The sequence below is a fragment of the Paralichthys olivaceus genome, chromosome 24 (genome assembly GCF_024713975.1).
Source record: "Paralichthys olivaceus isolate ysfri-2021 chromosome 24, ASM2471397v2, whole genome shotgun sequence".
NCBI classification, from domain to species: Eukaryota; Metazoa; Chordata; class Actinopteri; order Pleuronectiformes; family Paralichthyidae; genus Paralichthys; species Paralichthys olivaceus.
In genome coordinates, this window is record NC_091116.1 from 3,365,356 (window position 1) to 3,391,070 (window position 25,715).

Consider the following 25,715-nt stretch of genomic DNA (forward strand, 5'->3'; position numbering starts at 1 on the left):
AAAAAAGTTTTAAAAGAGAGAGGAATCCTTTTCCAGACACTCATGGCCAGAATTACGAAACACTGGGACAGCGGCCCGTGGCCATGGCAACAGGTAGGAAACAAAGAGGACACCGCAACACAAGCAAAACATAAACTACAGAAATACCGAGGAATGGACAAATAAAGTATGTGAGTGCATCTAAATGAATAAGTATGTGAAAGATAACACATGTAAGACACTGAAGACAAATAGTCTAAGAGTTTGTATATAGGTGGACCTGGGTGATTGGACTTAATAGTCTTCACTGTAGGACTGATCGGACGCTGTATGTGTGAACTATAATGAGACAGATGTTCAAGAGAATCTGGATAACAAGAATGGACCTCACTAAGGAGGGGCACCCATATTTCATGGGAATACCCCCTCAACCCACGGGGGAAACGTGGGGGGCAAGTGCCTACTGTTGTATTCTTCTCGATTTTTTTTTTTTTATTGCTGAGTTGCTCAATGTTCTTTGGGATGTTGTTTGTTCTCATGACTGCAATAAGGGTCCGAAGGAAGAGTATAACGCCATTTTCCAAAGCTATAAATGAACAGCATATCGTTAGTGTAGTTAAATGTTAATGGGTTAAATAATCCAATTAAAAGGACTAAGATAATTTTGAAAATGAGAAAACTTAAGGCTCAAGTTATCTTCATGCAGGAAACACACCTTTCCCAGGAAGAGCATGAAAATTACAGTACTTGTAAACAAAGCAACAAAAGAGATGTGGCAATACTTATACAAAACTCAACTAAATTTGAATGTCTAAAAGAAATCAAGGATCCAGAAGGATGATATATTATAGTGAAAGGGAAACTACAGGAAGAGATGGTTACGTTAATTGATGTATATGCTCCTCCAGAGAGTACTAAACAATTCTTTAAATCATTATTCTCAGTCATGGCCTTAGAATCTGAAGGTATAGTGATATGTGCTCGTGATTTTAACATGATAATGGATCATAGGGTAGACACAACATTTATAAAAAAAAATAAGACACATATATCTAAATTTGTAAACATGTCGTTGAAGGAACATGGACTGGTTGATGTATGGCGTGAACTGCATCCGAAAGAAAAAGACTATACACATTACTCTACTTTATATAACACACACTCTAGAATTGACTATATTTTTATGAACAATTGGGATTAACACAAAGTACAAGACTGTAGAATTGGTGTGGCTGACATCTCAGACCACAGTGCAGTCCACTTAAATGTACTTTTGAATAAAAGGCAGAAAAATACTACTTGGAGACTGAATGTAAGCATACTAAACAGCAAGACAACAATAGAACAAATTAATAATGAAATAAAGAAAAGTATTGTGGAAAATGACACAGAAGAAATCAGCCCAACAATCTTATGGGACACACTGAAGGCGGTGATAAGGGGGAAATTAAGTCATTATGTCAAAAAACAAAAAAAAATTAAGCAGGCAAAGTTTCTTAATTTAGTTGAAAGACTAAAAAATCTTGAGGTACAACACCAAACCACTTGCACAGCCCAACTCCAACAAGGAATAAAGGATATTAAAGGGGAAATAGATAATATACTACGGAGCGAAATAGACAAAAAACTTAGATTTCTGAAACAAGATTATTATGAAGCAGGCCCTAAAGCCACAAGGCTTCTGGCAAGGAGAATTAGGAAACAACAAGTGATAAACACGATATATAAGACCAGAGACTCTTCCACAGACCATCTAAGACATGATGAAGTAGAAATAGAGAACACATTCAGAGAATACTACGAAAAACTATACTCTCAGCCACACTCATTGGACGAAGATGCAAAGAGACAGTTCCTTAGTTCTCTTGATCTGCCATCTATTGGAGAAAAGCAAAACAATGCTCTTACAGCACCTCTAACTCCTGAAGAAATAACTAAGGCAATATCCAGGCTTAAGACAAATAAATCACCAGGAAGTGACGGATTTCCATTAGAGTGGTACCGAACTTTTAGAGAAGAACTAACCCCTCTCCTTGTCTCATCCTGTAACTGTACCCTTAAGGAAGGTAGATTGCCACCCTCATGGAATGAAGCAATCATATCTGTAATCCCCAAAGAGGGTAAAGACGCAGAATATTCACAGACCCATTTCTATGCTCAATGTAGATTACAAGATATACACATCCATTATAGCAAGGAGATATCAGAATTTCATGACAGAATTAATTGACGAGGACCAAACTGGATTTATTACAGGACGAAAAACACAACATAATAATAAGTCTGTTTGCAGACGATGTAATAATATATTTAGAAAGACCTGATACAAGCCTAACACATTTGATGAAACTTATAAGTATATACGGAGACCACTCAGGATATAAAACAAATGTGAATAAAACACAGATTCTGGCTTTTAATTATACCCCTTCCCAAGAAATTACAAATGCTTAAAAATGGAAATGGAACTCAGAAAGCATAAAATATCTTGGGGTAACCCTAACAAAACAGATAAGCCGTCTTCAGAAGATAAATCCAGCCATGTTTTCATTGTGATCAGATTCATCTACAAATTAAGAGGATATGGTCGGACCAGTGGAGTTCAGTTCAAAGATTGACATTATTAAAATGAACATTTTCCTGAGGCTGTTGTATTTCTTCCAATCCCTTCCTGTCAAGATACCATTAGAAAGATTTCAAACCTGGGACAAAATGATATCGCGGTTCATTTGGAGTGGTAAAAAAGCAAGAATAAAATATAGCACACTACAACTGGCTAAGAATCGGGGGGATATGGCACTCCCAAATTTAAAGGTTTATTATGAGGCAGCACAACTTGGGCAAGTGGTGTGACAAGCATTATAACTCCAAATGGAAAGAGATTGAGATGAGGGTGGCTAACAAACCAGTGCAATCCCTTTTGGGCAACATTACATTGATAAAAACTACTAAAAGGTTCAATAGATCCAATAACCTCCCACACACTGAGTATCCGGGCTGATTTCAATAAAAGGCATAGATTGGAAAAGAAAGTGAGATTGTTGAGCTGGATTGCATATCAAACTTGAGTGACCTGACATACAGGAACTGGGAGAGGAAGGGAATCACTGCCATGTGTACAATACTAAAGAATGCAAACATAATGTCTTTTCAGGACCTTAGAGAAATGTATGGATTAAAAAATTTGGATTCTTTTTAGATACCTACAGCTATCTAATAAGGGAAATGGGGAGCGCAAAAATATTAAACGGAGTGATAGATGTACTAATATAATGGGTCAAAAATCAAGGTGGTATCTGTGTTATATCAAAACCTCAGAGACTTTACGGGTGCTTCAACTGATTACATTAGGGCTAGATGGGAGAGGGAGCTGGGCATTGGCATCACCCCTGAGGAGTGGCTTGATATGTGTGAAACACCACACACTACCACAAACTCACGAATGTGGAGGGAATTTGGGTGGAAAAATCTGACCCGTTTCTTCATCACACCTAAAATAAAAAGTAGACAAAGTGCTACAGAACAACCATGATGGTGGGCATGTGGGAGCAAAGAAGCTAACCATGCACATATTTTCTGGATGTGCCCCAAGCTGCGCTCCTTTAGGGATGATGTCGTTGCCATAATTAAAGACATACTGGGATATGAAATACCAAATGAAAACAAAACTATGTACCTTGGAAATGTGACTGAAAGTGTAACTGGGAGTGATAGATATATAGTCAAGATATTGTTGAATGCAACTAAGACAATAACAAGGAACTGTTACAAGACTGAATCTCTTACCATAGAACAATGGTTAGGGATTGTAGGAGAAATATACTGTATGGAGAAAATGACTTACCAACTTCAACTGAAGAAAGATGTTTCTATTACAAAGTGGAAAAAGTGGGTGCTGTATGATATAACAAAAGACATGTAAACTGTGTAAATCTGATTTTGTAGAATATGGATACCTGCAGCCATGACTGTTGACACTGTTTGTTTATGTCTATTGCTTTATTTATTTATTTTTGTTGTTTTTGTACATGTCTCTTGTGAAAATGGAAAAAACCTAATAAACATTACAGTTTAAAAAAGTGAAGAAAGACACAAATTGAAGTTTTTATGTGTTTTATACGTGATGCAGCAGCAGTGCTTGAGCGAACACAAAATGTTCCCATCATCATTTGTTTGGGTTGATAATCTCTCCAACAAAGAGGGTGTCTATGTGCTACCTATGGTCAGGTGATTGCAGTTATTGCAATTAGTCTCTATGATAAAACCATATGGATAAAATAACAAAACAATTATCCAACCAAACTCTGTGCAGATTATAAACGTTATGTGGAGCAATCAAACATTTACACTGTAATAATATATAATACATAGTATTTAAAATTATCTTAACGGACTTAACCAGAAAAATCAAATATTAGATTTTAGAGTCTCCTGAAGTCAAATTCAAAGCTCAGAGAGAGGATTTAAAGGAGAATATGTTTAATATATTGAATGCTGCAAGGAAGCTTAAACATACTCAGTGGTTTATGTTCAACAAATTTAATTGCAGAATATAACATATTCTATTGAGGGGCTTCAAGAATTATTTAAAAGAGGAGTTTTAACTCTCCTTTGTTGCAATGAGTTTCAAACTTTAATGTAAGGATATATGATCAGAGCAATTTGTGACTTTGATCATTTCACTAGTGGACCACAGAGAGAGACGCCTGGAGAGAAAATCTACATTTTCAGTCTAAAATACTGACTTTCTTTAACGTCAATTATTGATATTATTAGTCATTAGCCAACTGATTCACCAGTGAACAACAGGTAATACTCACATCGACATTTTTTTAAAACTAAGATGCAGTTATCTGTAAACAAAGGCTTCTGTGGACTGATTGTTAATAAAACAAAATAAATATTATATATATATATATATATATATATATATATATATATAATATATAAATATCTCAATAAATGATAATATTTGATCAATAATATGCATCTATCAGCATGTTTTATGTATTTATCAGCATGTAAGTTAGTTGCATGCTGAGGTAAAAATAGATATATTCTTATTATTTATCTTGTCGTGTAAATGTAGAGCATTGAAATGTAGGGGATTTCCCTCTGGATTGTAGTGAAGTAGTAGATATAGTTTACACTTGGTGTTTTTATCTCTGAAGCTTTACCCTTTAAAAGTGTCTCAAACCCAGTTTCTCAGCAATGTCACAGGAGAACAACAGTGGAATAGACGGCTACACACCTCAGCATATTCTGAACCTGAGGGCAGAATTTGACCTTACTGAGGAGGAGCAGGATGACAAAGAGTTGTTGGACATAGTCCGGGCAGTGGTCAACAAACTGTCAGAGGACACAAACATCCATCCACCATCTCAAGATGTCCCTGCTCAGGAATGGCATGAAATGTTTGACTGGACTGGTTCTGATGAGGACACCCCCCCTATAGCATCACCTCTCAGCTTGGTGCAGCATTTTACTGAACCCCATGGTGAACTGGCTGCTGCCATATACCACCAGCAGCAAAGTGTCCTGCAGTCAGGCCTCGTGTTCAGCCACGCAGGGCCTCACAACCAGACACAGGTAAGGTACTAACTATAGGTTAGAGAGCGATTCAGAGGAACTTTATCAATACCTGTATCACGAAAGATACTTATTAATGGAGGAGGGGGTAATTCATGAGTACTCAGAGTAGTGAACCTGACTGAATATAGAGACGTTTACTTTGGTAGAATCACACACATTAATGCACACACACACACACACACACACCTCTGAGCCTCCGTTTGTATCTGTCTTCTTATGTGTCTGATTGTGTTTATGTAGCAAAGGAAAGGTGATTTACGGGGCTCCAGGAGACAGAGTTCCTTCTCCCTGTCCAGACACAGGAGGCTCTGGAAGAGATGGCAGCTGACACTGTCGCTGCTGTCCAGACACAGGAGGCTCTGGAAGAGATGGCAGCTGACACTGTCGCTGCTGTGCAGACACAAGAGGCTGTCAATGGAATTGATTGCTGCAAGAAACAGCTCCTGTTTTCTATAATAGATTATCCAATGCATCTAGCTGAGGACAATTTTCTTCTCCAAAATTCAGTTAAAATAAAAAAAAAAGATTAAAATGTTACTTCAAGCTCCTGAAGTTTGTTACATTCTCCTATTTGTTTTAACCATAATTTGATTCTGTCTCCATATGATCAGGCCTTTATTTACTGGAAGGACAGGGGACTGACTACTATTGCAGATGTAATAGGATAGAAAAGCTATGCATTGAGTTTTAATTGAAAACAGACACCGCCCTAATTTTTTGAAAGCAACTGAGCTATTCCAACAGTTTTAATAGTAAAGTCTTACTCCACATCAGTAGGTGGTGCTGTTGGTACTATACTGTGGATTCACACGGGAGACCTGATCACAGGCTTGGCGCATGCGCAGCTCATAATAAATGAGTTCAGTCTGAGCAGAATGCTAACATCTGGTCTTCTCCCTTCTTCAAATCTACAGGTAATGTAGAACTCAGTTCTACAATTTCATCTTTGTTCCGAATTTAGTAAAGTTACGTTGGATGTTTTGTGAGTGTCGATGATTTTGAAAAGTATGAAAAAGTATATTTTAGTGACTCGCCATCCTGATGCACTTCGTCATGGCGAGTGCATGCGCAGTTCACGCTGTGGTTTCAGCCACCGGTGTAATGGGTCCGTGTGAGTGATATTATGGGTCTGTGACCTAACCAAACTGTTTTTAAAGTGGTTAAAATTATTAATAGCCAGCATTTGGCGAATACTCACATGTTAATTCATATTTATCTTTACCATCCTAGTCACAGCCTGGTCACGTGATGATTATTAAATGCTGCTGATGTGTTTCAGTGTGTGTACAAGAGTGTCAAATGTTTGTGTAATGTGAGGAAGTGTTAAGAGTAAGGGGGCTGGTTTGTGTGATGTGCTATGTGTGTGTCAAATTAATGTAATTAATTGTAAGTGTAGTCTGTGAGTCAGTGTAGGAATGTATGTTAAGGGACTGTGTGTTTCAGTTTTATTTGATAGTATTTCTGTATTTGTCATGTCATTGTTGTAATATTTTGAATATAATTTGAACAGCAAGCACTTTAATATGAGAGTGAAACTCAATAGGAAAATGACTGATGTGTATTTGTCCAAATGATAATAAATGATTTCAGTCTGAGCAAGATGCTAACATCTGGTCTTCTCCCTTCTTCAAACCTAGAGAAAGTGTGTATTTACCGGTTACGTAGTGCTCCCTAGCCTGTGTAACCCTTGCTGCCGGTCCAGATTTACCCTAGGTCTGGCGCCGGTAACACAGACTTGTACATAAATAATCATTTTGCATCCGATATAGAGCTAAAAGACAACTTTTCCCTACTTCATGCTCACTTTTTCCGTGACTTACAAGTAAGAAATTTTGTTCAAAATAATCTATATAATATATGGTCTGGCTATGTCCATATATTACGCCAAGTCTTGTTGTATATTGGGGTAGCGATGATGTGAAGAGGATGAAGGAATCTCCGCTGACACCGTCTTGATTGTATAAAAGGTTTATTACAAAAAGTTCAGCACCAATACAAGCGCTGCAGTCTGCTTGGAGAGAGATCCAGGGCCAATGTGAATCTCTTCTGCCTGGAGAGAGATTCGGGGCAAATGTGAATCTCTTCTGCCTAACAGATTCAACTCCCTGTTTATATATGAGAGTTGTCGTCGTAAACCTAAAGAAAACACATCTGGCTTTCCTCCAGCCCTCCTCATCCGCCTGGTAACAGGAAGGGAAAGGCGTCAGCTAAAATTTAGAGTGACCGTTAGAGCCCTAACGTATACATTCAGTTTTCCTCTGAGAGCCTAAACTTATGGGCCTCCGGATCCTCAGGGCCTATGGGCTTCAAACCCATAGATCAACTTCCTTCAAAAAGAACACAATACGACTTCCGGTGATGGCGGCGAGGCGGGCAGCAGAGTAGTTTGTGAGCTCCCAGACTGGTCCACGAATTTCCCCATTTTTAGAGAATTATTCCGGCTTATTTTATTACAAATTTAATGGGGAAATATAAACTAAGGAAGGCTAAGAACATTACTATTCAAAACAGATCGGAACACGAGGAAATGGCGAGTGGAGAAGCTGATGTAGAGGTCGACACGGTCGAAGCTAACGAGCGCTTGGACATGAACACTCTGCAAGCTAGCATCAAGGCAATCCACGCTGACATAAAGGCAGGACATGCCGACTTGAAGAGGGAACTGAATTGTTTCTGCGAGACAATTAAGCGAGACATGAAGGAAGAGCTGGGGAACTTTAAAGAAGAAGTGAACCAGAAGCTGAGTGAGATTGGTGTGGAGCTGAATAATGCACAGGTCAGACTGGACGAAGTAGAGACACGAGTGGCCAAGGTGGAAGAATGGGACGCTAACGCAAAGAGCGTGCTGCTTGAAACTTTGCAGCAACAAGAGCACATTCTATCCAAATTAGTGGACCTAGAAGCACGCTCCCGCAGAAATAATCTCCGCATTTTTGGAATCCCCGAGGGAGAGGAGCACGACAATCCCTGTGCATTCTTAGAGGAGTTTATCAAATCAGAGTTGTTGCTCCCCGACGTTGACCTTAAAATACAACGCTGCCACCGATCTCTCGGCCCGAAGCCACCTCCCCACGCCGCCCCGAGATCCATGATCGCCTATTTTCTCGCCTACAGCACCAAAGAACTGGTGCTGAGCACTGCTTGGAGAAAGAAGGAGGTTCATCTTAATGGAAAGAGAGTTTTTTTCGACCACGATTACCCGGTGGAAACCATGAAGAAAAGAAAGGAATATGCCCCGCTGAGGAAAGTATTAAAGGCAAAAGGGCTGAGGTTCCAGACACCCGCACCTGCAAAAGGCTCCGAGTCTTTTATGAGGAGGGACCGACGACGTACACTAATGCAAAAGAGGCAGCGGAGGACATGCTGAAGAGGGGGATTCTGTCGCCTGGTGAAGAGACCGCTGCACCTGTGGCTGTCGGCAACCAACGGAGCGGCGCAGACACGGCGCCCCGGAGGAGACTGACAGACGCAGGCTGGGAGCTCCGCGAGCCCACCAAACGCCGAAACCACACCGCAGGCATCGATCGAGCCCGAGAGAAGCTACGGAGATTTCAACACTCTCAAAGGCTTTAGGAGAACTGTATCTGAGATGCACTCGTGAGTAACTAGAGATAATAGCCTACGTCAGAGTTTACGCACACAGATATATATATATGTAGCCTATAAGATGTTTGAACAGTGTTCGTGGCTGATTAAAGTTTGAATATCAGTCCTGTTACTTTACCTGTTTATATAAATTGCTATGGTATTGAGTATACTTAGCCAAAACATTAGTCACTCTCTGGACCAGTAATCTGGGGGGGATTTATCTGCACTCAAGCCGCTGGATGTGTGCTCTGATGACACTGATGACATCAATGCGCACCTGGAGGGGCCCTCCTCCTGGAGGCCTCCCCTCCCTGTTCAGAAGTTACATTTGTACTTCACTTTTGGAGGTCACTACTTTTATGTTTTACTGTGTAGCACATACTTTTTTTTGTTTACATGTTCAGGTCATTGGAGGAGCATTATGTGTTTATTGGTCTAATGGGATAGGATGATAAACCAGGAGTACAAAGTTATCACTTTGAATGTTAATGGTTTGCTTAACCCCATCAAAAGGAACAAGCTACTAACTAAAATGAAGAGAGTGAAACAGCAAATGGTTTTCTGGCAAGAGACTCACCTCTGTGATGAGGAACACGAAAAATTAAAACGCTTTGGCTTTAAAAATACTTATTACTCATCTTTTTGTGGTGATTTCTGTTTGGTGTTTTGTTGTGGTGTCTCTCCCCCTCCCCTTTTCTGTTTTCTCAGTGCAGGTTGTGTGTGTGGCAAGGGGGCGTGGCTGGTTCCTGGCTGCAGCGACGAGGCGCACCTGATCTCTATCACCTCATCATCCCCACTATAAACGCCTGGTCCTGACTCCACTCCTGTGCCAGATTATTCCGTCCCGTCCGGTATTTTCATGTGCTATCGATGTCCCCGACTCCCGTGTTCGTTTCATGGATATTACTAACCCTCGTATCTCCTTCCTTCTACCCAGTCTTTCCGTGCGCCTCGCTGCTCCTCCATTCATCCTCGTCTCACCCTGGATCATCGAGCCAGCCTGCACCCTGCCACCCCAGCCTGCTCCTGTTTTGTGTTCGTATAAATAAACTCTGTTAAACCGCAAAACTCCAGTCCGCGTCTGCTTTGGGGTCCAACTCAAGAACTAAGCCTAACACTTTTGGACGTAAGCAAACAAGAGGGGTAGCAATACTGATTTCAAATAAGGTAACATTCCAATTTTCAAAGCAATTAACGGATACAGAGGGGCGTTACATCTTAGTAAAGGGACATATAGACCAGAAACCTGTGACACTGCTAAACGTTTATAGACCCCCAGGCAACGATAAGATATTTATTAAAAAAATATTTGACATAATTGCTGAGGAGACCTCAGGTGTGCTCATTTGTGGTGGGGACTGGAATGTACAGCTACAACCCTCCCTTGAACTCCTCTAACTTAACGAAAAGAACGAACCCTGAGACAGTTACAGTCAAAACACTTCTTCATGAAGCAGGTTTGATGGATATCTGGAGGCAAACTCACCCGACAGAAAGACAATTTACTTTTTTTTCCCACCCTCACAGCGTACATTCACGAATTGACTATTTTTTCATGTTCAACTTTGACAGGCATAGAATCACACAATGTGATATAGGTGTTAAAGACGTATCGGACCATGCAGGGGTATATCTATCTCTACATCTGGATACCGAAGTTAAAAACACAACTTGGAGGCTTAACACTAGCCTATTAAATGACCCATCGTGCAAAAAATATATTGAAAAAGAATTTAAAGAGTATTTAGAACACAATGACAATGATGAAGTATCTCCAAGTAACATATGGGATGCTTCCAAAGCTGTAATCAGGGGGAAACTCATAATGTTGTCTTCTACTAAAAAAAAAGAAAGGCAGAAACAACTGAATGACTTACTTATACAACTAAAACACTTAGAAATCAAACATATGGAACTTAATGACCCCCAAGTATTAGATCAGATAAAAGTGACTAAACAAAATTTAAATAGGATATATGACAGTCAAGAAGAGATTAAACTTAAATTCACTAAACAAAGATACTATGACAATGGGCCAAGAGCCAAAAGATTATTTGCCTGGAGGATAAAAAAACAACAGGATGAAAGGTCCATCCATAAAATTAAAGATACACAATCTGGCAAAGTGTGTCATAAGTTGAAAGAAATACAACAATGCTTTGAAAATTACTATAAGGGTCTGTACACACAACCGGATAGTGCAGAATCCCCAAGCATTGTTAATTTTTTTAACTCATTGGACCTGCCGTCCATTGGAACGGAACAGAATAGTATAATGACATGTGAGATAACAAAACAAGTACTAGACAGTGCCATTTCGAGACTTAAAACAAATAAAATGTCTGGTGCGGACGGATATCCAGTGGAATGGTACAAAACATTTAGAGAGATTTTAGCACCGGTACTATTGAAATGCTTTAATTTTACGCTGAAGGGGGGAGAAATACCAATATCATGGAGACAGGCAATTATTTCTGTCATCCCAAAGACGGGTAAGGACAAGTCTGAATGTAGCTCGTATAGACCCATCTCAATTCTAAACATAGACTACAAACTATATGCCTCAATAATTGCAAAAAGATTAGAAAATATAATTCCAGATATAATAGATGACGATCAAACAGGTTTCCTAAAAAACAGACAGACACAAGACAACATAAGAAGGGCCTTACATCTAATGGAGCATGTGAGTAAAAATGAAGATAAATCCATTGTTCTCAGCCTAGATGCAGAAAAGGCGTTTGACTCGGTCAGCTGAGAATACTTATACTTAACCCTGCAGAGATTTGGTTTTAATAGCTCAGTTATTCTATCTTTAAAAAACCTATACCACTCCCCTACAGCCAGAATAAAAATAAATGGTAGTCTATCAAACCCCGTTCAGCTTGAAAGAGGATGTAGACAAGGATGCCCCTTAAGCCCGGCCTTGTTTGCTTTATTCATAGAGCCACTAGCGCAAGCAATTAGAGAAGATCATGAAATAAGAGGAATTTGGATTAAAGGGACTGAATATAAGACCTGCCTTTACGCGGATGATGTATTGGTTACTCTTTCCCAGGCCGAATTGAGCTTGCCTAAATTATTTTCCTGTTTGAAAACGTTTGGTCACTACTCAGGTTACAAATTGAACATAAACGTTGTTTTCTGTATTTATTTGGAAAGGCTTAAAACCTAGAGTTAGATATATTACATTGCAATTACCCAAAGATAAGGGGGGACTATCTCTACCGAACATGGAGCACTATTACAAGTCAGCCCAACTGAGATATTTAATTTATTGGTGCAACCCATGTTACAGTGCTAAGTGGAAAAATTTAGATCTGAGTCAATTGGATATTCCCCTCCAAACATTACTTGGGGACAGAAGCTTATACTCATCTGTTAAGGAAAAATTAAATTGCTGGACAAAATCTCCCTTAAACATCTGGTTTGGTGAGTGTCTTAAATTAAAATTGGAAAATCATATCAAAATTCTAAGATGGGTTGCAAACGATAAAGATTTTGGCCTTCCCACATGGATGGCAGATATAAAAACTGGTCCTTTAAAGGCATTACCACTTACTGTCTTATTTTGGATGGTGGTTTGCTGGTTGACTTTCAAAAACTTAGTGATAGGTACCACCTAGAAAAGCAAGACTTCTTCAGATATCTTCAAGTTAGATCTCACTTTAATAGCAATATAAAAACAACAGAAAATTGCAACACAGACCTAATAACTATCATGATTAATATCATATAAATCTAAACTCAACAGAAAACTTATCGCTAGAATTTATTCGTGTTTACAGTCACATAAAGGAACTTCCACACTTTATATTAAATCAAAATGGGTAAGAGGATTGGCTGAACATTTGCGAAACCCAACGGAGCACTTCAAGTTCAGGCCAGTGGAGGGAATTTGTGTGGAAAAATATGATTAGATTTTTTATCACTCCGAGAATAAAACAACTTCAGAGGGGTTTGCCAGAGTATAGATTTTTTATCACTCCGAGAATAAAACAATTTCTGAGGGGTTTGCCAGAGTATGGGCATTGCTGGAGGGAGTGTGGAGACACCCAGGCGAACCATTTCCACATATTCTGGGAGTGCCCAACTATCCGACCCTACTGGTTGGAAATAGTAGGAAAAAATTAACGTTATAATGGGTTTCGAGACCAAACATGACTTTTGCACAATATATCTTGGGAATATCCCGTCCACAGTTAACTCTAGCGACAAGTATTTGCTTAAAATAATGTTGGCAGCTAGTAAAAAATGCATTACAAGAAGGTGGCTTAACAAAGAACCCCCGACAAAAGGGGAATGGATTGGAACTGTAAAAGAAATGTATCATATGGAAAGGCTGACTTTCTCCTTAAACCTATGCATGGACAAATTCACAAATAAATGGAGAAAATGGTCAACTCATTTTGAATCCGTTTAGTATAAAGGTATAAATGTATAAAAATGTGTGTGAATTCTTGAAGATGTATATGTATGCATGTAAGTATATCCATCTGTAATGCAGATAAAAACAAAGGTCTGCTGCCCTTTTGTATGCTTGTGGAATATAGCGCCCCCTTTCGGCGGGCGGCGGGAATTCCGGTGGACAATGGACTTTCACTTCAGACTTTTTTCTTGAAATGCCCCCGTGATACTCATTGTTGGGTCAAACAAGAGGACCTACCTCTTATCCTGGACACATGTACACATACTCTGGTTGGCTCCCTCCCCCAAGCTACTAATAACAAAGTGACTCTATGACCTTTTTTCTACCCATTTTATGTATGTGCTTTTTCTTGTTTGTTTTTCTGTTACATGTCTGTCTAAATAACTATGCAAAACAAAAATTTAAAAAAAAGAACACAATACATGACATTTCAGACACCACAACATTTAATAAGCAAAACAACTTAAGCTTCAGGGTTTATAAGTTACTCAACAATAACTGTCAAATGACCATTATTTGATCATATCTTTACCCAATTGCAAGAATTACACTCATGGAAGCCCAACCCTACCACCCAGTGGCTAACACTATTAACTTAGACTTGGATTTATTGCTGTTGTTGGTGTTGTGTAGCCTGTACTGTATTTGTGTTAACTGGTCGTTTGTCTCCTGTTTGTTACAAGCTGAAAAAAATTCCACTAACTCTTTGTGTGGCAATAAAAGCACTTTGACTTTGATCAATATGTAAGCGTACATTCACAATATATAACATTAGCCTAACATTAGCCGCTAACAACTGAGTTTTGAGGTAATTAATTCAAAGCAAATCTCAAGTTTAACATGTGAGTAATCCTGAACGCTCCTCTGTAACCTGCCATTAATTAGCCTAATGTGGTCTAAAAAAAAAAAATCCCTCCATCGGAGTAACGCTCATTTACCTAAGGAAATATTCAGCTACCACTTAGGCTATACCAGAAACCGTTATTAACCATTTCAGTATTATGGACATGTCTTCAAGAGTTTTGTGTTGAATTAATTTGGAGGGAAAATCATTGGTGTTGTTAAATATCTGCACATTGGTTAATCAGAAAAGTTAACTAGCACACGTTAGCCTGGCCAACATGTTAGCCAGATATCTGAACAGGCTTATGATAACTAAAGTTAAATAACGTTGACATTATGGCTTCATTGAATGAAATTTAATTTAACCTACCTCGGTGTGCTTCTTCAGGTTGGACGGGGAGTTTTTGAATATCAATATTTCAGTCGCTTGTTGCTTTCTACAGCCAGTTTGCCATTGTAGGCTTTAGAGCGAGCTGTCATTTTCTCTTTCTCCCTTATCAGAAGCTCATTGTTCTGTTTGAGTTTCTCTTCCAGAGCCTTCACCTTGTTGCTCTGTACAGCCAGTTCAGCCAGTTTGCCATTGTGGGCTTTAGAGTGAGCTGTCATTTTCTCCTTCTCCCTCATCAGAAGCTCATTGTTCTGTTTGAGTTTCTCTTCCAGAGCCTTCACCTTCTTGCTCTGTACAGCTAGTTCAGCCAGGACGCCAATGTGGGCTTTAGAGCGAGCTGTCATTTTCTCCTGCTCGCTTATCAGAAGCTCATCGTTCTGTTTGAGCTTCTCTTTCAGAGCCTTAATCTCAGACTGCATTGTTCCACATGTCTGAAAAATAGAAACATGGAATTCATTATTAAAAGTCCACTCAACACAACCTGAACATACATTTCTAAAAATAATAATTCTTACCAGAATGTTCATTTCGGTAAAGGGGGATTTGTAGTTATGAGAGCAGTGTCTTCTTGATGAATTTTTACTGAACAAATCAGCGGTTGTCTCCGTAGGCAGGATTGTTGTCTTCACTAACGAGGACTGTGGTCTTCTCAGTTGACAGTCTGTTATTTTCACAAGCTAATAACTTGAAGCAAGGGAACTTGTTATTTATACGTTTGGTAGTTCAGAGGACCAAAGAAATATCCTTTAATGTCTAGAGTTTTTGGTTCTTTGATTGGATTTGATAAGGATTTGCAGGCCAGCAATCCCTTTGATGGTTGGCCCCTCATCAATCATCAAAGAAGATTTTTAAGAAGCAACCGTTTCCATGGCGATTTTTATAACTGCACAACATGGCGGCCCCTGGGGGTTTATCAGGTTGACTTCTATACGATGCACATCATTGCGGAGCATACACAAATCCTGAGCTAGGCGGCTACTATACACATGTTGCACTGATAGCTACAGTGATCCCTGTCTGAGACTGAGGTTAGTCTCTTGACCAAATGAAGAAAATCAATCAAGGATTTCAGATCCACTAGATAATGTGTGATATGCTTGAGGGAATTAATGAAATATGCTATGAAGTGTTGAATTAAGTATGTAGATCCTTTAAATTAGTAAAAGTACATAAGTATCAACAAAATATAAGTCTATGTGTCAGTAAATACATAGTGTGAAATCTTAACAGCACAAGCATTATAAAATAAATGTAGCTGGATGAAAATAAAATAATGAAAATGGAAAACACTGTAGAGCAACTGTAGTCAACTACTTTACCATCAGCAAGAAGTGGGTGCATTATGCAAACTAATTGTTGCATTGTGTGTCACTGAGAGCATGGGGAATTGTGCATTTCTGCAGCATGTTTGGATTCGTGTTTGTAAAAAATGTCTGTGTGTGTGTGTGTGTGTGTGTTTGTGTGTGTGAGTGTGAGGACCTTGATGCTGGATGGTTTCTAAAAGTGATGTGAAATAATTGAGAGGATGTGTATTTACATGTTGATCTATGTGATTTTAGTCTGTGAGAGCTATCGATGCACTGAGTTGATAACACAGGCACCGACATTCTGTGATTAAGCATTGTATTGTTGTGTGTTGTTCATGTGTTCAATGTGATTTTACACTGCAAATAAAGGTTTCATATTTTAATTTCACTCACAGATTCATGGCTATTGAGCAGTGCTTTGTGAGTGTTGGTCAAATACGGTCTCTACAATTGTCAATGCTTCTACAGATGTGTTTGACTGTTTCCATTTCATTTCATTTAATATATTCCACTTAATACTGGGCTAAAAGGATTAGTTTATGTATGAATTATGAAGATTTCTTTCGTTACTTTTACCTTTTTTAAATAAAAGACACTTTATGTTAAACAATATTTAGTTTCTGCGTTTTGGTCCTTCCCTTCCCTTTTTCCTACCACGTTCGTTCCCTCCCCACACCCTCCAGCCTTGACAGTACCAACCAGATATGGACCAAGCAGAGCTTTATCTTTTTTGTAGCAAGGTTTTTTTATTTAGACTCCTTAGTTGACGAGCTGAGCACCGCAGGCACCAAGCAGCGTGCAAAGCTCCTGGAGAGGATGGCACCGATGCGGGATTGGCTTGAGGACAGACCCTGGGTCAGCCACTTTGTCCCGCACCTGGTGACCTTAGAGAAGAGACTCAAGGACATCCTCTCACCCCCAACTCCCCCTGCTGATCACTACCTCGGCACCCGCCTGGCTTTTGGATTCTGTGTAGAATCGCTACGGTGCGGGGCGGACACCGGAGGGGAGCCCCCACTCTGTTTCCATCCATCTCCACCAGCTCACAAGCGGCAACCTCAAGTCAGGATATCATGGATTCTAGCAGAAGCCCCCCACGTTCCAGCGCCGGGGGTCCCGGCAGATGCTACTCACGTTTCAGTCTCGGAGGTCGCCGCTCCAGTTCCTGCCCCACGGTCGGGGTTTCAAGCAGTCGTCTCGCCAGCTCCTGCCCCTCGTCTGGGGGTTACGGCGAGTGGCTCTCCACTTCCTGTTCCTGCCCCTCGGTTGCGGGTCCCGTCTGGCTCCGCTCCGGTTCCAGTCCCTGCCCCACGGTCGGGGGTTCAAGCAGTCGTCTCGCCAGTTCCTGCCCCTCGGCTGAGGGGTTACAGCGAGCGGCCCCCCAGTTCCTGTTCCTGCCCCACGGTCGGGGGTTTTACATAATTCTCAGTTGATGTAGTGAAATACATCTACACTGCCACATACACACATGAAAGATATTGACTGTATTGGAACATTTATTTTTACTTGATTTTATCAGTCTGATATCTGTCATTAATATCTCCAGACACCTAAAGAAACATCTATGGAGGGGCAACAGGATGAGGTATCATCCATATCGGAGCCCTCTACAGGTACTCAAAAGGCATCAACAAGTCGGCGGCAAAAAAAGGCATCTACAACTGCATCAACTGGTCAAGTTAGATTTTCATGCATTATAAACAGGAGAGGGAGGGGATCCCGGAGCTCCACGTCAGCTTTCCCCCTCTGTCTGCAGTGGATGGGCCAGCAAGGATATATACTTGATATATTTGACAGCACTTGCACATTAAACACATTGGCCCCTGCGACAGACTGGCTACCTCCACTAGGTCCATCCCTCATCAGGACCCGAACCAGGACGGGCTCCGGAGAGCCGCACAGCATGGACCAGGGAGGGGAGGAGAAGACCCAAGGAATTACAGATATGTAATAAGATATAACAAAATAAACCAGGCAGAGAGTGAAGAAGAGAGAGGAAGATAGAAAGGTGCTAGTGCCTGATGGATGATCCCCCAGCAGTGTAGACCTATAGCAGCATAGCTATGGATGACTATAGTTCAGGGTAGAGCTAAAAGCTTTATCAAAAAGGAAGGTTTTAAGTCTAGCCTTAAATGTAGAGACATTACCTAACCCTAAACCCTAACCCCTAACCCTACCATACTAGGCCCAAACCCTACTTTTTCTAATACACTATATAAGTAACTGTGATCTTCTCTATCAAATGCTTTGTTTATATCTAAATTTAAGATTATCCCTCCTTTCATGTGTGCTATTGTGTCCCTTATGCTACTTATTGTGTCTGCTATGTCCCTTCCTGGTATGCTGTAAGCCTGTGTGTATTCCTGTGTATATTTCTTGGCTTAGACTAATAAACTCAACAAAAAAAACATTAAATCTATCCATGTGAATGTGTACAAATAAAGTATATTGTTGTCTTAAGGCCCCCTCCACTGTCCCCAGCAAAGTGGGAGCACTGTCAAAGGTTTTATTTCACAATTTCTACACTGTGGCCCAAATGTGTTTTTCAGCATGTAAATGGAATACAAAGTAAATTGAGGAAGTAAATAGTATATAGGCCTAGGCTGATAATCAATAAATCAATTAATCGCACGATAAATTAAAATGAACTCAATAATTTTTCCGGCCTCGATATATTGCCATGTGCATGCATGTTTGTTTTCCTCATCTCTTGCCTCCAAGCTGGCTGGATGACAAGAGGGTTCACTCCATGCTCAGTCTCAGCACCTAAGCGCGTTTGTTCCATAGCGGAATGAACGGAGTGAACCCTCTTGTCAGTCATCCAGTCTCTTTGTCTCTGTGGGGGAGGCTGGACTGCTAGCATTGGCTACACACACAGAGTGCAGCAAGTCAGCCTCGTGCGGAGCAACACAAGGCAAAAAGATGATTGCAAAGCCAAATGCCACAGCCCTGGTGTGGGAATATTTCGGCTTCAAACTATTTAGAGAAATGCTGCAAACGTTTGACAGACAGTACGAATTGCCTGCGTGAAAATACATGTCACAAACGGCAATTCCAGAACTTTACAACAGAGTCTATTTTATTGTTTTTTGTTTGTTTTATTTATTTAGGATATTTAAATGTTCTTGAAATTACAATTACAATGGTAAAAAAAGAAAGATCCATTTATTACCTCTGTTTGTTTATTGGTTTATTTGTTTGCCAGATTACTAAAAAAAAGAATTAACCTTTTTCTACCAAACTTGATGAAGGGGAGGAACCCAGTTAATGTGGATGCATGTGTGGATTCAGGTTTTTTATTTTTTTCACTTTCACAGGAAATTCTCAACATTTTATGTAAAGAAATAGGTTCCCCGCCATCAGGGAATCGAACCCTGGTCTCCCGCGCGGCAGCCATTGATTGTTTAGCTAAACGGCCCTGAACACTTTCCCATTCATTGTCTATGGTAGTGCTAAACTACTATGGACGTAATGCTCCTCCTGGCCACTGAACATGTTGGCGCTGTTTTTAGCTTCATCTCCAGTTCTCTTCCTCGATTTTAGGAACTTCAAGGACTGACTGAAGAAGAAGTATCAGGAGTATTGATCTCAACAACAACTTTGTGTGTCTGTTTTCACCAACAAAGGTAAGCGATCCCGCTGTCCTGACATTGTTCGGGAGTTTGTTCATCCACTGAGGTGCCAAAACAGAGAAGAGTCGCAACTTCGCTGAGCGGGCTTTGTTTGCTCTCAGCGATGGGGGTACCAGTCGGCCAGCTGATGAACGAAGTGCTCTCACTGGGGCATGTGGTCTGACCAGTGTTTGGAGGTAGATGGGTGCAGTTCCATTGACGGCCTTGAAGGCCAGCACCATCATCTTGAATCGGATGCAGGCCCCAACAGGAAGCCAGTGGAGGTCACGGAGGAGGGGGTCACATGGGAGAATTTGGGAGAGGCTGGGAGTACAGCCAAGAGGGAGTTGCAATAGTCCAGGTGGGAGATGACCAGCACTTGGACCAGGAGTTGTGTTGTGTCTTTTGTGAGGGAAAGACCGGATCCTGCAGATATTGTAGAGGGCAAACCTGCAGGATCGGGCCACATCAGTGATGTTGGGGGTGCAGGACAGTCCATTGTCGAGGATTACGCCCAGGTTCCTTGCCGTCGACGAAAGTGATACCGTGACATCCTCGACAGTGACTGACAGGTCCATATGAGGGCAGTCTTTCCCCGGGATGAAGAGCAGTTCGGTTTTCTAAGGTTGAGTTTGAGGTGATGCACAGCTGTCCAAGCGGAGATGTCTGCCAGACATTCCGAGATGCACGTCACAACGTGAGTGCTGGAGGAGTATGTGGGAAAAGAGAGGAACAGTTGGGTGTCGTCGGCATAACAGTGGTAAGAGAATCCATGCGATGTGATTGCAGAGCCTAGTGATCTAGTGTATAGTGAAAACAGAAGTGGTCCTAATACTGAGCTTTGAGGGACACCAGTTTCCAGAAGGCAGGGATTGGACAAGGTGCCGTTTCATGTGACCTGAAAGGTGCGATTTGTCAGGTATGATGTGAACCAGGTCAGAGCAGAGTCAGCAATGCCAAGTTCAGCCAGAGTGGAGAGGAGGATTTGGTGGTTGACTTTGTCAAACGCAGAGGAAAAGCCGAGGAGAATGAGGACTGACGAGATGGACGAGGCTCTGGCGGCACAGAACGACTCAGTCGCCGTGAGGAGGGCCGTCTCAGTGGAGTGACCAGTCCTAAAGCCTGACTGATTAGGGTCAAGGAGGTCATTTTCTGTAAGATAGGAGGACAGTTGGTTGTAGACTGCACGTTCCAGTGTTTTAGAGAGGAATGAAAGAAGAGATACAGGTCTGTAGTTACGGATGTCAGCTGTGTCGTGAGAGATGTCTTGGAGAAGGGAGGAGGGAATCGGGTCAAGGGAACAGGTGGTGGCACGGTTAGACGTCACTAGCGTGAGAACATCTTCAGAGGAGAGAGGGCTGAAGCAGGTAAGGCCATCAGAGGTGAGGTTTGGGGGAGGTGCTTTCTGGATGGGCATAGGAGTAAATGAGGAGCTGTTGTCTTATACTTTCTTGGTAAAGTAAGTTGGAAAGTCATCAGCAGTGAGGAAGGAAGGAGGGGGAGGAGTAGGAGGGGTGAGAATAGAAGAGAAGAGAATAAGGAAAATAGTTTCCTGGGGTTGGAGGCAGAGGAATTGATCGTTGACAGGTAGAAGGCAGATTTAGCTGCTGATACTGTTGAGGTGAAGTCAGAGAGGAGGTGGTGGTAATGGGCAAGGTCATCAGGATGATGTGATTTTCTCCATTTTCTCTCTGCTGCTCGTAGCACCGATCTATTGGTTCGTAGAGATTCAGACAGCCAGGGAGGGGGGAGATGATCCTGCCGGTAGGGAGGTGAGAGGACAGAGAGGAGGGAGGATAGCAGAGTGGAGGAGGCTTCCTCAGTAGATATTAGTGAAAATTGGTCTGTAGATGGTAGTGAGGAAAGAACAGTAGAGGCGATAGCAGAGGGAGAGAGGGATTTCAGATTGCGGCGGGTGTTGACCGCGTGAGGTCTGGGGGCGAGGGAGGTGGTGAATTTTAAGGGGAGAGAGAAAGTGACAGTGTGGTGGTCAGACACAGTGATTGGGGTAACAGAGAGTGCTGAGGTACTACAGGACCTTGTGAAGACAAGATCGAGTTGATTCCCGGACCGGTGGGTCAATGAATTCAGAGGAGCGCAGCTTCTCGGGGGGGATGTTGAAGAGTGTCAAGAAGAATGCTTCTCCCCGTCGGGGAATCGAACCCCGGTCTTCCGCGTGACAGGCGGAGATACTGTCCACTATACTAACAAGGATTGGTGCAATAACCACATCAACAGGACGGTGGCGCTGTTCTCTTAAGCATAAGTCATTGTGTGTTGTGGCCTTGTACAGTGATCTGGAATTTGAAAAGTAATTTCCACTGAGGCCTAACATTGATAAGTTTGTGTTCCCTGTATTTATCTTTTTAATTTCCAACAGCCCCATCAATGAACAACAACATGAGCCACATCTCAATGAGAGATCTTTAGAACACTCCTCCAGAGAAACCTTGTGTGGAGCCGGGCCTGGAGGAGCTGAGGAGGCTGCAGTTGGACAAACACTTCCAGAGCAGCAACACGTCAGAGGAATGGCAGATGACGTAATTCGTATACGGCGTGATTCACATCAGGACGACAAGAAGAGAGTTTTAATCACTGTGGGTGTACCAGGAGCTCACACACTGGATTCTGAGACTAGCTACTGCTTGATTTACTGTGTCTGAGTGATAGAACAGGATTTTCTGTATTTTTATAAACTTTTTAGTAAGTGTGGACTAAAACTTTGGAGAAGAAAATGGAAAAGGTTTTTCAGTCCACCTCAGTGACTGTGTCCATGCTGTGTTTCACTTACATTATTATTATATGATCAACTCGCTGATTTATACAAACAGTGTGAGAACCAGTAAACAGAAACGTGTAAATCACTCTACCATCTCTCTCCAAATTTGCATGTCTTTGAGCCCTTTGTGTGTGTGGGGGATTGTGGGTTAAACTGCGTGTATAAACAAATGAAAATGAGTGTAAAAAGAATTCCCCCTTGAGGGATCCATAAAGTTTCAATTATTAATTATTAAATCTCTTTTTAAAAAGTCAAACAAAAACCTGAGCCGTGACTTGAACCTTGAAATAAACTTAAAGTTATTGTGTGTTTTGCTCTTTAAATGAAATTAAGCATTTTCTCTTGTTTAAATTTCAAATCAAAATGTTTACTACAGCCTGTTTACACTAATTTATTAACTGGCTTGATGCTACTGTTGTTGATGATTATCATTAAAAACTAAATTGATCTATGTTGGATTATATCCACTGGATGGCATCATTGGTCAACTGGTGCGTGCATGAAGTAGAAAGTAATGCTGCCGGTATCCACCTCTCAAGGGTAGGCTTTGCTCCAGATTGGGAGCCTATAATAACTGTTGTCAACCATGAATGTTGTCAAAGTGGTTCCTCGATAACAACAATTTCCTCACACGCAGTTTTGAATCTCTCTTCTGAAATCTCAAAGGACTCCTAGTAGCAAATTCTTTGCAAATAGATTTGGCTCCTCTCAGAAAACGGCTTATGGGACTCTGGTTGGGTTGGTTATGGTGTATTTACCAGTGTCAGGCCCTGGGGATTCACTGTTCATCAGTTTCTGTAGTGTAGTGGCAGGCGAGAATTCTACCACTGAACCACCAATGCTTGACTTTATAACAAAGGGCACCTTTTTTTTTTTTTTTTTTTACGAGGCCCATCAGATGTGCCATTATGCTCTGCCTGCACAGTTTGTCTGAAACTTTTCCAACTCAGATGTAAAGAGAGGTTCCTGCCATTCCTGTAATGTTCGACAGATACTGACACCCGATTCTTGGCATGAGTGGCCAACTGTGCCAGGTAAGATAGGAGCAGGGTTTGTATTTCTTACTCAAGCCTTGAGCCTTGCTTTGCAACCATGGAATCTTGAGGTGTGGGGGGGCGGGGGTTAAATTTTTCTGAAAAACAAGCTCAAGGTGCAATTTTGTCGTATCGTTGCAAGAAAAAAATCATTACAATTTTCAAAAATGTCCTTCAGCAATATTGTCAGTGTTTCATATCCAGTTGTTTCCTTGATGCAGAGTAAACTCCCTGCTCTTTCATCTCTCTCTGCAAATATGACATTTTGAAAATGATATGTTAATAAAATATGAATAAAGTAGTGTTTTGACTACATATGGTCTTTTGAATGCTCACTCTCTTCCTTCAGTGATGATGCGAGGGTTCCGTATCCTTTTTTTTCTTTGATGAACAGTCTTTCCTGCTCTTTCCAAGATGTGTCTCCTCTGAAGCAGAAGCAACTGCACCATCTGCTGGCGGCAAAGAGAATCATCACCCTAATCCAAAGTTTTTCCACTTTGTGACCATTGACACTCTGGAGTTCCTTCAACTGTTTTATTGTGCAGGGAAAATAAACTGAAGGTGTCATTTTGTCTCCTCTGAAGCAGCAGCAACAGCGCCCTCTGCAAAGAAAAGTCTAAAAAGCTTACAGCACCTGGTATTCCCAGGCGGTCTCCCATCCAAGTACTAACCAGGCCCGACCCTGCTTAGCTTCCGAGATCGGGCGTGTTCAGGGTGGTATGGCCGTAAGCAATAGACTCCAGCCACAATACCTCCTTTATACATGTGAATCATCACCATCCTCAATTGTTCTGTTGCTTTGCGACCATGGAATCTTGAGGTGTGGGGGGCGGGGGTTAAATTGTTCTGAAAAACAAGCTCAAGGTGCAATTTTGTCGTATCGTTGCAAGAAAAATATCATTACAATTTTCAAAAATTTCCTTCAGCAATATTGTCAGTGTTTCATATCCAGTTGCTTCCTTGATGCAGAGTAAACTCCCTGCTCTTTCATCTCTCTCTGCAAATATGACATTTTGAAAATGATGTGTTAATAAAATATGAATAAAGTAGTGTTTTGTCTACATATGGTCTTTTGAATGCTCACTCTCTTCCTTCAGTGATGATGCGAGGGTTCCGTATCCTTTTTCTCTTTGATGAACAGTCTTTCCTGCTCTTTCCAAGATGTGTCTCCTCTGAAGCAGAAGCAACTGCACCATCTGCTGGCGGCAAAGAGAATCATCACCCTAATCCAAAGTTTTTCCACTTTGTGACCATTGACACTCTGGAGTTCCTTCAACTGTTTTATTGTGCAGGGAAAATAAACTGAAGGTGTCATTTTGTCCTAGTATTGCAAGCCAAAAAATAATAATTTGAATTTTCAATCATATCCTTCATTAACTATGTCAGGGTTACATAAACTGTTTTTTCCTTGATGCTGAGTAAACTCACCGCTCTCTCCAAATATGACATTTTGAGACTGACATGTTGAAATGACACGGATAAAGTAGTGTTTTGACTACATATGGTCTTTTGAATGCTCACTTTCTTCTTTCAGTGATGATGCGAGGGTTCCATATCCTTTTTTTCTTTGATGAATAGTCTTTCCTGCTCTTTCCAAGATGTGTCTCCTCTGAAGCAGCAGCAACAGCGCCCTCTGCTCTTTGCAATGTAAAGTCTAAAAAGCTTACAGCACCTGGTATTCCCAGGCGGTCTCCCATCCAAGTACTAACCAGGCCCGACCCTGCTTAGCTTCCGAGATCGGACGAGATCGGGCGTGTTCAGGGTGGTATGGCCGTAAGCGATAGACTCCAGCCACAATACCTCCTTTATACATGTGAATCATCACTCACTCGCAGTTTTGAATCTCTCTTCTGAAATCTCAAAGGACCCCTAGTAGCAAATTCTTTGCAAATAGATTTGGCTCCTCTCAGAAAACGGCTTATGGGACTCTGGTTGGTTATGGTGTATTTACCAGTGTCAGGCCCTGGGGATTCACTGTTCGTCAGTGTCTGTAGTGTAGTGGTTATCACCTTTTCTTAACACGTGAAAGGTCCTCAGCCTGAAACTGGGCAGAAACAACTTCTGTCTCAAAAAAATGTCTATTGCATTAGCCGGGAATCGAACCCGGGCCTCCCGCGCGGCCTTCGAGAAAAGTTTAGCTAAACCGACCTAAACGCCTTTTAACA

The 25,715-nt window shown here is 41.3% G+C and overlaps 1 protein-coding gene, 1 long non-coding RNA gene, 2 other non-coding genes and 1 pseudogene across 6 annotated transcripts; 1 reads left to right on the forward strand and 4 right to left on the reverse strand.

Moving 5' to 3' along the window:
• The first annotated feature begins 4,327 nt into the window (after positions 1 to 4,327).
• On the forward strand, positions 4,328 to 6,108 carry LOC138407084 (uncharacterized). Its single transcript, XR_011240513.1, has 2 exons — positions 4,328 to 5,568; positions 5,812 to 6,108. It is a non-coding gene; the product is annotated as an uncharacterized lncRNA (long non-coding RNA).
• A 1,415-nt stretch (positions 6,109 to 7,523) lies between these two features.
• LOC138407083 (golgin subfamily A member 6-like protein 26) lies at positions 7,524 to 15,517 on the reverse strand. 3 transcript variants are annotated; one of them, XM_069521436.1, is made up of 3 exons: positions 15,335 to 15,517; positions 14,802 to 15,250; positions 7,524 to 7,751 (listed from the first exon to the last, which is right to left on the reverse strand). In XM_069521436.1, exons 1-2 carry the CDS (start codon positions 15,344 to 15,346, stop codon positions 14,843 to 14,845), a joined length of 420 nt encoding a protein of 139 aa, XP_069377537.1. In that variant the 5' UTR covers positions 15,347 to 15,517; the 3' UTR covers positions 7,524 to 7,751; positions 14,802 to 14,842. The 3 variants fall into 3 exon arrangements, with proteins under 3 accessions (XP_069377537.1, XP_069377536.1, XP_069377535.1); XM_069521435.1 differs by having other exon boundaries at positions 7,524 to 7,898; XM_069521434.1 differs by lacking the exon at positions 7,524 to 7,751 and having other exon boundaries at positions 11,562 to 15,250; positions 15,335 to 15,516.
• A 6,362-nt stretch (positions 15,518 to 21,879) lies between these two features.
• trnad-guc (transfer RNA aspartic acid (anticodon GUC)) lies at positions 21,880 to 21,951 on the reverse strand. The gene has a single exon. It is a non-coding gene; the product is annotated as a tRNA-Asp (tRNA).
• Positions 21,952 to 24,172: 2,221 nt separating this feature from the next.
• On the reverse strand, positions 24,173 to 24,281 carry LOC138407141 (5S ribosomal RNA; annotated as a pseudogene).
• A 929-nt stretch (positions 24,282 to 25,210) lies between these two features.
• On the reverse strand, positions 25,211 to 25,329 carry LOC138407138 (5S ribosomal RNA). Its single transcript, XR_011240572.1, has one exon. It is a non-coding gene; the product is annotated as a 5S ribosomal RNA (ribosomal RNA).
• Between the last annotated feature and the right edge of the window lie 386 nt (positions 25,330 to 25,715).